This window comes from Simochromis diagramma, unplaced genomic scaffold (assembly GCF_900408965.1).
Source record: "Simochromis diagramma unplaced genomic scaffold, fSimDia1.1 OVJJ01000343.1, whole genome shotgun sequence".
Classification (NCBI taxonomy): Eukaryota; Metazoa; Chordata; class Actinopteri; order Cichliformes; family Cichlidae; genus Simochromis; species Simochromis diagramma.
In genome coordinates, this window is record NW_024386831.1 from 10,803,903 (window position 1) to 10,821,658 (window position 17,756).

The window sequence follows — 17,756 nt, forward strand, 5'->3', positions numbered from 1 at the left end:
CACTGGGACAAAAATAACACCCACCTAATCACCAGTGAAATACTCATAAAATGCAACTTAAAAACATTTGTATTTTTACCACAAAATATGGTTCAAAATACTTTTTACCTACAAGCTGTACTTCTTCTTAGCATGTGTAAAGGTACAGCTTCATTAACAATCTATCTAATCTCAATCTAAAGTACTGACACAGTCATTTCTAGCATATCCCACTAGAGGACACGCCCATGCTAATTTACACTATGGACACAATAACCAATACTCTTTTATGAAATTATTATGGTTAGCATTTGACATGCAGTCGCCATGATCTGCTTTTTCCCATTGCCTTCCCTCACAAATTGCTTGTGGTACATTTATTTTGAAGCACTTTTTATAAGTGCATTAATAGTTTTCCATTAATACAAAGTTTGTAGTGGGATAATTTAGTGTTTAGTTTTCAAAAAAAGTTAGAAAATAAGTTGACGGCTCAGCTGGTGTATAAAGAAAAGGAGCCTTCCCATTTTCTGCCTGCGGTCTATTCACTCCAAAGCCAAAAATGTTCAAACAGCTCATAATAATTGAGATGTTGGGGGGGGGGGGGGTTGTTTTTTTAAAGGTGCTGAAAATGCAGGGTAGCACTTTTAGCACTGCTGAACTGTTTTTTCCACACATGCACTTGTTTCTTTGTAGCTCAGCAGAATGACAGCAGGTAAGACAGGTAATCAGCTCTTACAGCTGTGTCAGACTCTGTTGTGGGAGTCTAACAGGGATGGATAGGCATGGCTGGGAAACTGTTAAGCCTTGTTTTATGCTTAACTTTAATGCTCCTACCTTTACCTATTGCATTGTCTTTTATTGCATGTGAACAGCTGCCAGGTAAGTTACAAGCCTGAGTGAATCCACATAAATAAATAACCCAATATGACGCTAACCAGCTTATCTGCCAGACTGTCAGGAGCCTGTCATCAGCTGAAATGAATTCAGCTTCAGCCTGGCAACAATGAATGCCTTGATCCCATGTAACAATTTCCCCCCCCCAACACCAGCTTTAATTTATCTGTGTAATGCAGATGAGGCTGCACTCAAGAGGGGAAGAGTGTCTCTGCTAAATTTGCAGCTGGGGCTGTGAACATATTGAACAGAACATGGCGTAAAGGACTCTGGGGCTAGACCTGCATGTGGGGTGGGGTCAGAGCATCTCTCTCAGTGTTGTGATTGCCCCTGTGCTTGTTGTGGCCTCCTGGTGGTCAGGTAAAGCAAAATCACAAGGAAGCAGACGGTGATATGCAATTTTAAGTCTTGCTGCAGATGCTTCATCTGATGGGTTGTAAGTAGACCTTAGGTTTAAGTAGACGATATGTCTCAAAAAAAAAAGATATACATAAAGTCAAATAAACTTCAATGTCTGCAAGGTTTAATTTGGCCTACAAGCAGTGATCCACACATTAAGAAGACAGACAGGTAACAGTACAGCAGATGTGGCAACCCTTAGAGTCCATAGATCGTCGTATTGAAGTTATCCTCTCAGTTTGTCAATCTATAGAAATTAGTGTCAAAGTGGTACAACTTATGGCAGTGGAGACATTTATTCCACCTCATAGGTTTACTAATAACAGTAACTGAGCATGACATGCAGAAAAAATGGGTTTCTCTCCCTAGCAGCTTTCATTTGTGGACACCTATGGGGCACAGCTTTTTTCAGCAAATGAAGAAATAAATGGAAACTCATAAAGCCTGTAGACTTACGGGGCAGAAGAGTAAACTGCCCTGCCTCGATGCCTGTTGCCTAGCTACTGCCTATCCATCCTGTGTAAAAAAAAATTTCTAGTTTGTTTCTTTTTCTCATTTTTCCTTCCACGTGCAGAGCCTTGGCTTGAATAAGGCTGATTGCGCTGCAAGCAAGTGTACACGTACGCCTCAGGTACTGCACATCTCCTTATGTTATTTTTCCTTCCTCCTCTTTTGTTCCCCTCATAATGCTCCCATTTACTACAGATCTATAAGAAGGTTTTTAGATCACGGCCTCAAGACAAGATAACACGAGGCATCAGAGACAGGCTAAGTTTTAAAGTACTGCTGATGCAGAGCACATAAAGGCAAATGTTGACCTTTATGTGATGAGACAGTTTTTATTTTTCACGCTGTAAAACAAGGCGAGCACACTGCAGCCTGATACAACAGATTTCATAGGCATTAAAATGACGCCTCACCACTAGATGAGTGTTACTTTCACATATTTCTTGAATGTAAAGCAGTGTTAACCCCACATACAGCTGTCAGTTTTATTATTATTCTACAATCTGCTCTGTCAAACTCTGCTTCTGTTCTCTCTTCTTTATTCCTGTCGGTGGTTTTCAACAGAGTTATCTCTCTGTTAGTTTTACTTATCCCTCTGCGGCATTCAGTTGATTTGTCCTTCAAACTGTGAGCACTGCAAAGAGCAGAGGAGAAGAATGACAAGAACAGAGCCACAAAGAGCAGTGTGCAGCAGCAGCAGCACTGTTAGTCGTGTTTACTATGTAAAGACTGAGGGCGAAACTCGTCCGGTGCCACAATTGTATATGGATTGTAAAATAAAAGTCTCTTTAAACATTCAGCATGCTGTGCAATAAATATATTTAGCAAGTCCAATAATGTTTGTGTATTTTTCAGAAGGAATACAGGGACAGTGTGTGCTCACAGCAGAGGCTCAGCAGCTGAAATGTGGCTTTTGGGTTCAAGGGATGTGGACAGCTGGAGTTTCACAGGAGGTTTGTGCCATAATCTTGCTTCTTTCTTTACAGTATTTCAGTGCCTACCGAGTCTTTGCAGAGCATTATTGTTACCAAATGCCAGTAAGCACTCGTATGGTGCTGTTTTCAAGGACAATTTTTAAACTTTTGATTAATTTTGTTACAGCATATGGAGCCTTTCATTTACTGAGGAGATAAGACTTGAAGAACTTAATGTGACTTAAAGGTTAACTGCCAATTTAAAATGCTTGCCATTTTGCTTATTTTAATCAGGCTAAAGTTTAGGTTAATGAGGATGCGGTACGGCTGAAAGCTCTTCATACTTCTTCCTGGATTGCATTAACAAATAAACTCATTTGCAGAAGGCTTTAAAAACGTCCTCTGCTCTACTCAATTTTCGTTTTTAACAGAGCTGTCATTTCACTTTGTATTCATCCACCTGGTTTTAAATAAGAAACAAAATCAGACACATGCAGAGAAAAACAGTCTGAAGATGATGAGAGAAACCACAGTGAAGTGATCCTTTTTTTTACTAAAGCAGAGAGCTGTAAAAAGAAGTTGGGAGTACTGTCGTTGAACTAGCACATTTTTGAAGCTGACATTTACTTAATGAAGAGAGATAGTAATCTGGGAGAGACTAGGAGAGCAGATTCAGGACCCGCTCTAGTTTCCTCAAATACACAGTTAACCTTTGCTGTTTGAATAGAGGGTTTTTTGAATATGTTGATGAAATTAGCCTTCCTGAATGCGTTTGACCGGTGTTTGTGCAGCGGTTTGTGAGTCAGGCCCAGCTCTGGGCAGATGGTGGTCGGAGTGGTGCATAAGGTTTGCTTGATATTCATCAGCGGACCTGACCTCCGCCATGATGTATTCAAGCAACTGACAAACCTCACTCAGGGTTCATCCCTGCATAATTAATGTATACAGAAATTAAAAAACAAGAAGAAAGTTGTTGTTTTTTTCTATCCAAGCTCCTCACCTCACCCTCCTCATCTCTCTCATGGTTGACTGGAGAACGATGGGCATGTTCTGACAAAATGCAGTTTAATATTTATGTGGTTCTGGAAAATAAGAACACTGGTGCTGATGATTGTTTGAACAATGAGGGGCAGGGTCGGTGTGCAAAGTTCAGAATGTATTATTAAAAAAAAATGTATGCACCGACACTCAACCGTCACATTTTTTGTGAACTATAAACCTTAGAAAGTTAGACCATAGCACAGAATTGCAGTCATAATTAAAAGTGAATAATTGAATTGTTAAATTGCAGTTAATTACATTTTGAGATTATTGAAATGGGGGTGTTACAATGATAATGTGGTTAGAATTGTCACCTTACACCAAGAAGGGTTCCATAGGTTATTTCCATAGTCCAGAGGCATGGCAATTCTAAATTAGCCACAGTGAAGGTCTTTCTGTGTTGACGAGAAACGCTGGCAACCTGTCCCAGTTGGGGCGTAACGTTGTGCTGAACATTGGGGGAGTCAAGATCTCTGTCTAAATAAATAAATAAATCTGGGTAAATTTCCAAACATGCAACTATTTTGCTGGTAATACCTGAAATGAGTAAAGAAAATTAACAGCCTATTTATGCAAGATAATTCATAATTTTATTGGGGGGCTTATATTGGTTGGGTCTGATTATTGGGTGGGTCATAACCCCCCCTGGAAATTACGCCCCTGGGCCCTGACCTGATTAGGTTCAAACAATCAAACGACCCTCTTTTAGCAAGCACTTGGTGACAGCGGGAAGGAAAAACTCCCTGTTAACAGGAAAAAACCTCCAGCAGAATCAGGTTCAAGGACGGGCAGCCATCCACCACAGTAGGGGGTGAGGAAAGGAAAGAAAGTGGAAGTGGAAGAAAATGGATGGAGAATTAAAATATTATACATTTGAAAACCAAATGTATTTTTTTATATTAGTGTTGCTGAGTGACTTTCTCAGCAATGTCCTCTGTGTTCACTTTTCAGAGGAAGGACATTATAAGTAGTACTGTATGTACTGTACTTCATTTTCTATTCCTCTGCACATGATGTATTTGTGGTCACCACGAGTACTTGCCTCGTAGCATATTATTCTCATGTCTTGCTAACATTATTCAGTGTAATTTACTACACGGAGATGCACAGACTCAAACACAAAAAGCTGCTAATGAGCAGGCAATTAAGTTTTATACAAAATGCGATGCTGTACTTTGTTTATGTGGTGAGAAGGGTCGTGTCATTTTGCCGAAGCTTGCACATGCACATCCGCACACGCACAAAGGCAAGTTTATTACACGTCAGAATAAACCACCCGAAATGTGCCAGCTCATTTGCAGCACGCTCTGTTGTTCCCGTGCACACAGACACTGGCGAACACACCTGGTACACGGCGTGTATATGGATGTGATACCTGTGAGAATGTGTCACCTTGCACTGTTCCCACTGCATCCACGGGTGGATCAGTGGTCTTTGCTGTGTGCGTGTGTGTGTCTGTGTGTATGTGTGCATGTCTGTGTGTGTTTGCATGTGTGTGGTGGAAGAATAATTGTATTTAAACGTGTTATTGCTTACATTTTTTGTCATCTGTTAAGAGGTTAGGGTGATAGTCTGCCTGTGAACATTTAAAATTAAATTTTTGCGGTGTGTGTGTGTGTGTGTGTGTGTGTGTGCATGAAGGGGGACGAGGAGGGGGATCTTGAACAGGTGCTTTAAGAGTACCCATTTGACTCAGGGTCTTTTCACTAATTAAGTTTAGGTTCTTTATGTGCATATGTATGTGTGCTTGTGTGTCTGTGGGTGTGTGTATGTGTGGGAAAGCTTTCCCTTTTTTGCTCCCTCATCCTTTGATTTTTTTTGTATTTGTCTAAAACCACATTCAGACCGCCCAGGTTTGATCAAAGCCCTTTGAAGCTGGCATTTACCTTTATTTTAAAACATGCAAATCCATTCAATTATGGCATTTACGATATTTCCAATATGCCAAGAGTTGGGGTATATTTGTAATTTTCAACAATGTGTTCTTTCACGTGCTTATCAAATGTCAATTGCCATTTACAGTCACAATGTACCATATGCATATCAAAGGCGAACACCTTGCCTACACTATGTCTGATCAATAACTTAAATCTAGAAATCAAAGGTATTATTTTAAACATATAAACCTTCACTGTCTCATCTTATGATGACTGCATTTACCATCTACCCACACAGATGCTGAGCAGGTTAGGCACAGCTCACAAGTCAAACATAAAATAACTTCTATTTCTACATTGCCATTCATTATTATTGAGCATTATTTACTATTTAGCAGTTACTAAGACTTATTGGACTGATTTTTATCAGGGCGGTCTGAATTGTTGGAGACTTGTTTTTCACACTAACACAGAGATTGCTTTAAAACAGAGGTGGTTGAGTCTCTCTGTGTGAAAATAGTCCTGCTTTCACCAGCTGGGAAGATGGTCTTCTGCCTGAGTGGGAGTTGTTGGCAGGAATGAAAGACTATGAAAAGTATTTTGAGAATAATATTGTTGCTGGTGAGATTTTTTTTTTTCTGTTGTCACACACCATTACATTCAGTTGTCTTAGTAATTTTGTAGACTTGTTTTCTGTTTCAAATCTGAAACTTGTAGAATGAGATTTGTCAAAGTCCATTTTCATTTGCATAGCTATTTGTCACAAAGACTTTCATTTTTCCAGTGCTCAGTCTTGTTGCGTTTTGCTTAATCAGTCTTTGAAAGATTGCATATTGAAGGGAGGATGGCTAAAGTAACTTCATGCTATCAGAGTTTGGGCTTAGACTATGATTATATTGCCTTTGAGATAATTACTTTTAAGACCTATTTAGTACTCTTACAAGACAATGGAGCAAAGCGAAGTCACCAAACCATCAGAAGGCAGAAACAATTTTCATTCCTTTTTTCTCTATTGTAATGACACTGTGAATAAACAAGCTCACAAACTTAGGTTTAAAATCCACGTCAAGCTAAGACATTGTCCGATGTGCTCAGTGCATCCAGTCCAAATTTACACTGTGCTTAGGCAAGCTGAATCCTGCCTGCCACCCACAAGCTATTTTCCACCTGCTGCCCACCTTTATCAACAATAGTGAAGCAGAGCTGAGGATAAACACAAGTATAGACACAACAAAGTGCACATGGTGGCCACACTCTTCAGATTAACTTCTGTCCATCCCGTTGAGTCCTATTGTCTTTACCTGGAGCACTCTGCATCCAACACAATATAGACACCATCCTGACACAATAGCAGCCCTTTCTTTCACTAATGCTGAGATGATGGTACATGAGAGTTTTTGTTTCTGAGAGATCAGCAGTAAATAGGGTGGAAGCAGCATTGCTGACCTCCGTGATAACCTGGGTGAACCTTAAAAAAAATAAAATCAATTTACAGCTGAAAGATGCTGCAGCACAGTTCAACGTTCTAGGTTGTATTTCTTGGTGCTCCGTGTGAATCTTTTGCATCTATTATTTTTTTCTCTTTTTTATTTTAATGAGCATTTTATGTTTTCACTTTATTTTCTCATTGCTTCCTCACAATCCCGTAATCAGGAAGAGACACAGGGAGAGAGCAAGCGAGGAAGAGGAGAGGAGAGGATCGGGTTTCTCAGCCGCTCTGTACCCTAATCCTGGATTTGAAAACAGGATGAGAAGAACACAGGTAAGTACAAACACAAGCAATTACAGCACTGACATGGAATTGGAAGGTGGGGGTGAGGAGCTCGATGGGAAATAGGGAATCTCATAGGTTGAGAGTGGGCGGTTAGTTGTAGGTTGGATATAAATACCTGCAGTAGACAAGGACAGAAAAATGCCGAGGGTATGACAGACGCCGGCTTACCTGCAACTATAACAGCGAGAAAAGACGAGAAGCCTTAATGAGGGAAATCTGTGTAGCTGAGAAACACATTTCAGAAAACGTACCAGTAATTTATCTTGAGCTTGAAGCTCCTGAATATTCATCTTCAAGAGTCTTGGCTGAGGGTAGAGTTGTGACTAAAACTGTGAAGTGTTCTGGATGAAGTGCTGACATCCACTTCTCTAAGAAAAAAAAAGGAAACCTATCACAGTTTTCTACCTGAATATTCCCAAGGGACTCAGGGAAGAAGTATGCTTGAATGAGCCCGAGTGAAAGAGGAAAATACAAGGAGGCGATACATGAGGTGAAAGAAGACTAGAACGCAGCTAGAAAAAGACAAAGCAGAACTACAGAAGGCCAAAGAAGACAAGACGAAAGGCAGAAGGCAAGACAAGGTATCCATAACAAGTCACGCGAGAGGAAGGTAAGGAAACAAATAGAGAAGGCAAAGGGCAAGCAAAGCAACATGGGAAATAAGGCAAAATAGGCAAGAGACAGAGAAGCAAAGACAAGAAACCAATCGATGAGCTGTGTTGAACTTCAGCGGATCGCCATTAAAGAGAGGGCAGGAAAAAATGGCCTGTCAGGCATTTGGTAGTGACTCCTTCGCCTCACTGACGGGAGATTCACCCCTGCCTATCATTATGCACCATGGCTCTACCACTGACTGCCTGCCAACCACGTCCCATGCTCAAAGCATGGTCGCTGCAGGTAAAGCAAACGTATTCAGTTATCTTGTAAAACTTGTTATAATTGTTTTCTTTGTTTGTTTTGCAAAGTGGAAAATTGTTTTTTTTGTGTGTGTGTCTCATTGATTTAAACTATCATCATCATGTCATAAAACTTAATCTGTGCTTTAGGAAGATGGGCCACCAGAGAGGCCTGTTAGAGCCTTTTAAGGGAAGATTCAGTATTGTGGCATTCTCCACTGCGATGAAACTGTACATGAACAAATCCTGGAAGGGTTCATTTGTGACAGATTATGTATGCATAGAAATGTAGAGATGACCTAACTGTGTGCAGTCGTAGCATAGATCACCCTTATCAAGGCGCAGAACACAACTGTGCCTCGATAAGGCTGCGTCTAGGCGACAGGCAAAACGGATTGAATTAAAAAATACATTTATTCAAATCTAATCCAAATTATGTAAATGTATCTAATCAGCTACATAGTTTGGCCCAGCTGTCTCTACTCAGTGGATAATTGCTTTGAGGATATGTTATCAGTATGATAAACTCCCCCAAGGTATTCTTTTTTTTTCCACGATGAAGTGTTGTGGAGAAAACTTCCAGGGGTCTTAAAACCTCCTGATGGTTATAGCTAAGAATAGACAAGATTAGATCATGCAAGACATGATTCAACCATTTATATAACAGCAGAGTAAACATTTTTGAAAAATATTTATTTATTTTTTCTGCCAAGTACTTGTGAGATTTTGAGGCCGTTGCTCCAAAACACATTGACCTGCCTTGTCTTCTAGTGTGTCTATGAATGACTTGAAATATGGTCACAGAATGCTAATAAAACCCAGCCATAACAGGAGGAGGAAAACTCATAAACAAGGCTTTGATTCTTCTCAGTTGTACAGTGTTATTGTTTACGTGCGAGACCGACTTCAAGAGCGCATCCTAATAATACCACTAAGCATTCATTAAAGCTTGGAGTGAACTCCAAACTGCATAAGAAGCAGAACACATGAATAATTATTTAATTAGAAGGCAATACTATTTTTGATTTTTTTAAATACACTTCATTTAATTCGGTTTTATTTATGGAGTGCAGGTTCACAATAAAAGTCATTTCAGGGTGCTCCGTATTGTAAAATAATCACTTCACAACAATACAGAGAGAAACCCAACAAATCCCTTTGAGTGAGTACTTGGCTACAGTGGGAAGGAAAAAGAAAAGAAAAAGTCCCCAACAGGAACAACAAGAACCCCCGGGCAGCACCAGACTCGAGGAGGGGAGCCATCTGCTACAACAAGTGGCAAGGACAGACAAGAAAAGCAGCTAGAGAAGACAAACAACAAGCCCCCTCACACTTAGATTCACAGCAGCACGTAAAGCAGTAGTTTTAAAGAAAAGTTAGCACTGATGTGTGTTCTTTGTTCTGCCACTCTTCCTAACAGACTCATTTAAGTTTGTGCTTTAGAAAGTTATGCAAGGTTATTTTATCAGCATCTAATAGTAAGTGATTTCCTTTTAGTGTCTAATTAAAGGAAAGAAAGGAAAGAAAAGAACTCACTGAAAACTAACCAAAGCTACTGACTCCATATGTGATGTGATGAGGGTTGTCAGTGCACATCTAGTCAGTGCACATCCTGCAGTAGGCAAGTCATTAAAATGCTTCCACTTGATATGAAATCAAACTTAAAGATGTTAAAGAAAGATGCTTTACTTGTCTGGGAATGCTTTAAAATTGAACTGCACACGGATCAGATCCTGACTTAAAAAATGTCTTTGTTTGTCTCTGTCAGTGTCATCTGGGCTGTCCCTGGGTCAGCCCTCCAAGCGTTCCCACATGCACCTCCCGACTTCCTCCCTGGGCAATGCTCTCAGCAACACCCCCGCAAGCTTACATTATCCAGTCACCCCCTGTCACTACACAAACCAGCAGGCCACCTATGGCATGATGGCAGGTAAGCAGAGATGATGCTAGGGAAGAAGAATTTGTGAAAACTAAAAAGGCAAACCACGAGTTGAGTTGGTCAATAAAATCTATCAATGTGTTTTGTATGCCTTAAGCACCAGCTTTATCAAATAGTGGATGGCCTGTGTTTAATATATGATATTTAATATAACCTTGACTTTTACTCTTCATCTCTCCGTTTTATACTGTGTGGGTTTGGGGTTGAAGATAAATTGTAGCATTCTCTTTAATGATATCTCATCATTTTTACAGCACTAGATTCACATTTGTTTCTGGTGGAAATGTTATTTTGCAGCATTTCCAAAGCCAACATTAAAAACAAAAAAACTGAAGCTGATGAAGACTCATGGGGGAGGGAGCAGTATTGATCTGTGCTGTTGGTTATGATGATGAGGACAAGGACAATCGATTCTAACTATGCCAGGTTTTGGAAGCACTGAAATCGAGCCTCAAATTTGCAAAATTATTCCGTTTCAGTCATGTGTGGGCATTATGTAGTCACGATCTGCAAACTGAAAGTGCTGCCATGCATTTAGAAACGACAGGTGTGGCTAACTGAAGACAAGTTCACAAAGTGTCAGGTGCGGATAAATCGGCAGAGTCGAGACTTTTAGGCAAGTTTCTGAAGGAAAAAGTCAGCTGCCGTATTGAAGGGTGACACTGAAAAGCAGGACTCATGCTGATTATAGCAAGGCTGAAATTACAATGTCACACTAACAGCGATGGCTATCATAGAGGTTTAGATGATGATGAGTATAGTGCAGGCAGTGACAATTACACTATACAGTAATGGCGATGGTGGTGTCGATAATAAAGGCCTCTGTCTCTCTCTCTCTCTGCAGCACAGGAGATGCTCTCTGCCAGTATTTCTCAGACTCGTATCTTGCAGACCTGTGGTGTCCCTCACCCTAACATGGTGAGCGGTGCAAATGCATTGCAAGGTAAAGATCAGACACACACACACACGCTTGCTTGCTCCTTCCCTCTACTTGCCTGTAGTTAAACACAGTAAATTAAGCAGAAAATGTGTTTATGTTCCATTTAATTTTAAATCTGCTGCCAGTTAAAATCAATTTCAACCTTGATTATCTCGCGTGGACTCTTTAGCGCACTTACTTGAGCTTTTTAGAGCACTTGTTACGTGTAACTGTCAAAGATTACTCGCCAATTCCCTGTCCTGCTGTCGGGAGTAGGAGTTGCACACTGTCACGATTGTTGCTACAATTGTGGTGGATGGGAATCGAATTAGTCGTGATTAAACCTCAGAAAAACTGCCATTTTTCATGAATGTAATTAATAACTGTAGTTAATAGCAGTTATCTTTAACAAAAAAAACCACTGTTTCCCTTAATGCATACTGTTCTTATAGCCTTTATTAGTTTGTAGCATTTTATCATATAAAACATGCCAAACTGATATTGTAAACCAACCAGATTTTAAAGAGTTCTGCCGTTTCTGTATTCCAGACATGAGCACAGACCTCAAGAAACATGACACCTTATCAAAGTTTCACTCTTTCAGACTTTAGGTCCTGCATGCTGATTCTTTTGAATAATATGAAATAATGAAAAAGGACACAGAAACAAAAAGAACATAAACAACCCTTCAAAGTCTTAAGCCGATAAAAAGAGAAAAGCATATCAGATTTGATCCATTTTTTTTTAGTTAGACAAAGTATAACTGAATTATTCTATATCATATAACCATGTGAGAGTACAAAAAAAAAGAACTCGACCCTAAATGAACCCAGGAGTTTTGCTGAAGAAATAAAAAAGTTTCTTTTTACAGACTTCTCTGTTTGGATTTTAACCACCTGGGCAGAGACCCGGTGACATCGGCCCACTTCTGCAAACGGCCTCACAAAAATTATATGAACTATGGTGTCAAAGACTGCACTGATGTACATTAGGATTAATTAAACAGCAAGTGCCCACACTTATTACCACCAGGAGGTAATTTGTCACCTTAATGATGTCTGTTCCTCAACTGCTAAATGATCAAATGTCTGACTGACAGCTTAAAAAGTACAGCTGTAAGCTTGTCTGAGACTGGTGTCAAGCTTCTGACAGCAATGTTTGACAAGACTGACATGAGGTGACATAAATTATGTGGGATGATAAAAAAGGGAGGCTGTATCGCTTGAAAAGAGCAATGCAATGCCAGGCAGAAACAGGGAAAAAAAAAATCTCATGTGTGCGGTGAAACTGATGGTAAAAAATCCGTCTGAATCATAAAATGAGACTAGCTGAAAGCATTCGACAGCAGAAGGACACGTTTAAGTTAAGAAGAGAGAGATAAAAGTTAATGTCATTAAACGGGGTCCTGAATTATGATAGCTGAGGTCAGAGGAAAGGAAAAAAGCCTCTTTCATTTTTTAAAGCTGCATTAATCCATTTTTATATTAACAGTGGATCAAATAAGTGTGATGTGAAAGGTGCTGCCCTACAAACCCACGGTGATTTATCAACTCTGCAGTTCCCCTCAGTTGGTCTCTTTCGTCTCATCAACCTCGTGTTCAGCTGCAAATGGTGACATTTTTCAGCAACAGCACTCTGGTACACCCACAGTACACCCCCTGCCCAGCAGCAAATAGCACATTTAAAAACTAAAGTCCCAGAATTCCCTCACTGCGGCTGGTTTTAAATCAAAAGAGACATGAAATAAAAGCGAATAGAGCACTAAAATAGAGCTTCAGAAGGTAAGGTTGGTCACTATACGCTAGATGTGTAAACAGTTAACTGTTTTCCAAGACATAACTTTATTAAATTGCGTTTGACTAAAAGGCAACTCTGGGATTCCAGCTTGTTCAGACTACAAAACATTGTTGAAGCAGCTTTTAATACAGCATCAAATCAGTGTTTGTTTGCTTTCTGTCCACATTTAGCTTAAATCTGTTGAAGCTTTTTGGATGGTGCACATGTATAGCTGCTGGGAGGTCCAAGGCCATGTACACAAAGGCTTGTGAGGTGCTTTCACAAAGTCAGTAAGCCCACATGTGCAAGGACCAGGGCTTGCTGCCCAGTCTGCCTCCCTGCCACACAAACAAAGGCTGTGTTCACTGCAGCATAGCTGCATGTAAGCTCCCCAGAGAACATCAGTGCATACATCAGGGCGAGACAACGAAGATTCCTCTCCCTTTTGCCAGCTCAGTGGGAAAAACAGGATGCCTCCAGCTGAATAATCCAAAAACTGTTGTTGTTCTCAGGGACATAGTATTAGCCCCAAACGCCCTCTTACCTATGCTAAACAACTGCAAGGTGCATACTGTACACGGAGCACTCACTTTTGGGATGTTGATTTTAAGAGGCGTCTGCAGTTAGGTGGAAAAAGCTCTGAAATCTAAAGGCTACAGCTACAAATGCAGACACATACTGTGCATGCAGCCTAAAGAAGCAATTTCAACAGAGAGAGGAACTCCAACCTCTGCCTGACACCTTCGGTACAAGAGAAGATCACTGATGCATACAGTTTTGGAGAAGAATCTGCCATACTGCTCTCCAGCTGATTTATAGATCCAGCTGAACAATGCAATGGGTCGATGGTGCTGTTATTTTCGCCACCACTTCATGCACAGGGCTCGTGACAGCTGTAACTGTTGTCAGTATTTCGGTTAGTGAATTCTATCTAGTTCAAAATGGCTCAACCACTGCTGTTGTCAGGCAACATTTTAGCTGAGCTAAAATCTGAGTTTCTGTAGAAGCTTTTGTTTCAGTGTGTCACGTCAGGTTTAAAAAGAAAAGATGTTGCTATGTGCTGCTTTGGAAAGTAGCGGCAGCTCATCCTTACTGGATGAGCAGAAAAAGAGAAGAAGTGTTGCTCAAAGTTGACAAAAAGTTTAGCCAAAGGATCACAAATATGTTTATTGACTGAGATTCAATTTCACATTAATAAATCATTTTAGCCTACCTTGGGTAATATTAATGGAGTAGGTAAAAATACTGAAAATACCATGCTTACCTAGCTTCCGCAACAAAACATATTTGGCATGCAATAACACCAAAAAGACCAAAAATTTAAATCAGCACCTCTGAAACAGTTTAAAACAAAGCGAAACGGTACTCTTCACAAAGCCGAGGGTTTGTTGCAAGGATGTATTAGACTCACAATAAGTGTACCCAATAAATCGTCAGCCGAGTGAATGTTCACTGTCAAGAAATAGTTTACCATTTAGTTTATGTGAAAAGAAAAAGGATACTAAGGGTACAGATATTATAAACTAACTAACTGAGACTTACCAACTGACCTTTATTATATTAGATCCTATTATTGTCTAAAAATAGTTATATATAGTTTGCACTACAACTGCAGTAACACAAGAGGGGAGTGTTGCATTACTCACTTACATTACCAGCAATATGGATAGCAGTTAAGGAAAACGGTGTCCCTCATGAGCGAAGACAGTCCTGTTTTGCACATGCCTAACTCGCTTAACGTCTCCTCTTGTATGCTAAATGCGACACGCAGACTGACATATTTTTAGTGCTGTTAATTAGTGGTTGTTTTCTTTTCTCTGCAGCTGTGCAGATTTGTGACGCAAAGGACAGAATCACATTAGAAATTACAATTAGTCATCCACCCATGAGGTACCGTGGCAGTCATCTGTCATTAATCTGTCATTAGTGATTAGCAGCAAGAGCTCCACTCCAGCTTACCACTTAACACTAACAGCCACCTGTAGCAATAATGAATCATCTTGAAAATTGTAACACAAGTAAATACAAACCTCTTGTCAGATGGTTGTGAGATGTTTGCTCACAGCTGAGCAGCGAGCCTTTAAAAAAGGTATATGAAGGAAAGCCGGCTTCGTGCCGCAACACCAAAGCCAAGGACGAGGGGACTGCGGAAAGACGAGTTCGTTAAATTATGGCTACACTGCAATTTATTGTTTTAAGTGACAGTTAAAAGAATATCTATTCACCAAGCCCCTGAAAACACATTCGCTTATTTAAGCACTCATGTCACATAGGAGGGTTTTTTTCCTTCTTTTTTTTAAATCTTACAGCTTTTATCAGTAAATGGAACTGGCTCAGGTGTCATCATGCCAACCAAGTGTGGGACTTCAAAAAGAAACCTTTACTTTTATTCCATACACCACAAATATGCACTGACATAAAACTGTTTGCGCCTGCCAGTCTGCAGATGTACTAATAAGGGCAACTTCAATGATGTTTCACTGGAGAGGTAAAGTTATACATGATCTACACGGTGCTTCACACTATGAAGACTTTTTATTTATAGAAGGAAAATGTTCTGATTACATTTAAACCTTCATTTTTTCAAAGAGTTACTGTTATCCAATATTGTCTATCGTAGCAAAAAGATTGAAAAAAACTCACATTAAAATATTAATTTCCACGTCCCAGCTGTTCCGTTGTTCCCTGCCAACAAATTTCCCCTCTCTTTCTGCTCTCTGCCACTCTCTGTTTTGCTAGGATCTCTTACTTCTTGCTTGTACAAGTTTCCGGATCATGGCCTAAGCAGCGGCTCTTGTGCATTAAGCCACGGTTTCTCTTCACTGCCCTCGGCCCTTCTTTCAACTGATGAGGCCCCAGGGGGCCCAAGCGGAGAGATAAAAAGTGACGGCCAAAGGAAGAGTATGCGGGACCCAGAGGACGCACCTGCCATGGATTCACCGCAGATACGAGAGTTGGAGATGTTTGCAAATGACTTCAAAATACGGAGGATCAAACTCGGTATGATTAATACAAATTTATCTCACTTTTCAGCTGCAGCAATGAGACGCTTCACTGCAGATGGTTTTGTCTTTTTTTTCCCACTCCTCTACTCCTCTGTGTTGCGTGTATTTTATAAAGTATTTCTGTTTCATTTTGACCCGCAGGGTACACTCAGACTAATGTAGGGGAGGCGCTCGCTGCCGTGCATGGTTCAGAGTTCAGCCAGACCACGATCTGCCGTTTTGAAAATTTGCAGCTGAGCTTTAAGAACGCCTGCAAACTCAAGGCCATTCTGGCTAAATGGCTTGATGAAGCTGAGCTGGCGGGTGGTGAGTCACACGTATCCACTCAACTCACAACCCTTTGAGAGTATTTATTTGAGGGTAACGTTTATCTATTCAGCAAGGTAAAATTTATCCTTCTGATTCAGTCTCTTTTAATGTCTCTTAAAAAAAAATATTTGAAAGTAATGCTTTCTTGGGTGATTACTAAGATCTAATTAGTTGTGCCTCATCTTGGACAGTGTTTGCCAACACTTTTAGTCTTACATCCTTTTCAAACGAATCGCTTGTAATGCTCATCACATGATGCATACATCAGATTGATTTTTTAGTCTCACATTTTTTCTGATTACTTAGGTGTAAAGAGCTACAACTTTCCAGATTACAACAAAGAAAAAGAATTTCAAATAAACAGATGCACCATGTGTGTCAAAGAAGTGTTTTTCTGTCATATTAGTGGCCTCCTCAACACCAGATTTATTTTATGACCAAGGTCATATAATGATATTTGATGTGGTGACACACTAAATCAGTCTAGGGAAAGTTATGGGTTACACTAGCAATCAGCCAGAAAGATGTATCCTTATGTCCTTACAGAACCTACTGTTGTTTCTTGCAGCTTTGTACAATGACAAAATAGGAATGAATGAACGGAAGAGAAAAAGGAGAACAACTATCAGGTGTGTACTGTAAAGATCAAACGTACAAAATATGCCATTTACCAAGTGAACTCATAATCTTTTTTTTTATTCCCCCTCTCCCTTGTTTCACTCTGTAGCCTTGGAGCTAAGGAGGCCCTTGAGCGCAGCTTTGTGGAGAAAAGTAAGCCATCCTCTCAGGAAATAGCCCGGATAGCCAAAGGCCTCCATCTGGAGAAGGAAGTGGTCAGAGTTTGGTTCTGCAACCGACGCCAAAGGGAAAAACGTGTTAAAACCAGCCTTAACCTCAGCTCGTGTTTGACCAAAATCAGTCCGAACTGCATAGCACAGATGAGTAAAACGCAAAGAGCAATGACATAATTCGAGGTTCGACGAGCGTGTGTGTGAGGGAGGCTCGTTTGTGACCGTGGTTAAAAATGTGCTCTTTTCAAATCTGACATGTCCAATAGCAATTATTCCAAATGCCACAGGAGACTTTTACCCTGCTGAAAACAGATAAAGCTTCTTTTGCCCAGCGTTACGCGGCTGCTTCACTGACTTAATACTGACAAGAGAATTTATATAAGACCAAGTTTGCCATAAAAATTTTTGTCTGTTGTCTTTGCACAGATATGCCTCTCTGTTAGATTTTCTGAATGTAATATATAAATGTCTGTTTTTATTTAAAATTGGAATTTTAAACAAGAGACATAAATGTCAAAGAGCAGCCCGGCCATTATTTCCTTGTTGTTTGAAGTTGAAACTGTGAAGATAAAAGGTTTTCAATAACTGCATATGAACTGCTGGCTTGATGCTGCACCTGCCAGTCTTGACATTTAAATGTACTGAATATTGACTGTGCCTTGTTTGCTATACAACTGCTGAAAGTATATTAACCACACAAACCAAATCTCATTTAATACATCAGCATCAGAGTACA

At 40.1% G+C, this 17,756-nt stretch overlaps 1 protein-coding gene across 1 annotated transcript; it reads left to right on the forward strand.

Moving 5' to 3' along the window:
* Positions 1 to 7,994: 7,994 nt before the first annotated feature.
* pou1f1 (POU class 1 homeobox 1) lies at positions 7,995 to 17,365 on the forward strand. Its single transcript, XM_040028353.1, has 7 exons — positions 7,995 to 8,282; positions 10,050 to 10,211; positions 11,065 to 11,163; positions 15,655 to 15,915; positions 16,062 to 16,226; positions 16,798 to 16,858; positions 16,957 to 17,365. The coding sequence occupies exons 1-7, from the start codon at positions 8,147 to 8,149 to the stop codon at positions 17,195 to 17,197; spliced, it is 1,125 nt and encodes a 374-aa protein (XP_039884287.1). The 5' UTR covers positions 7,995 to 8,146; the 3' UTR covers positions 17,198 to 17,365.
* The last annotated feature ends 391 nt before the right edge of the window (positions 17,366 to 17,756 follow it).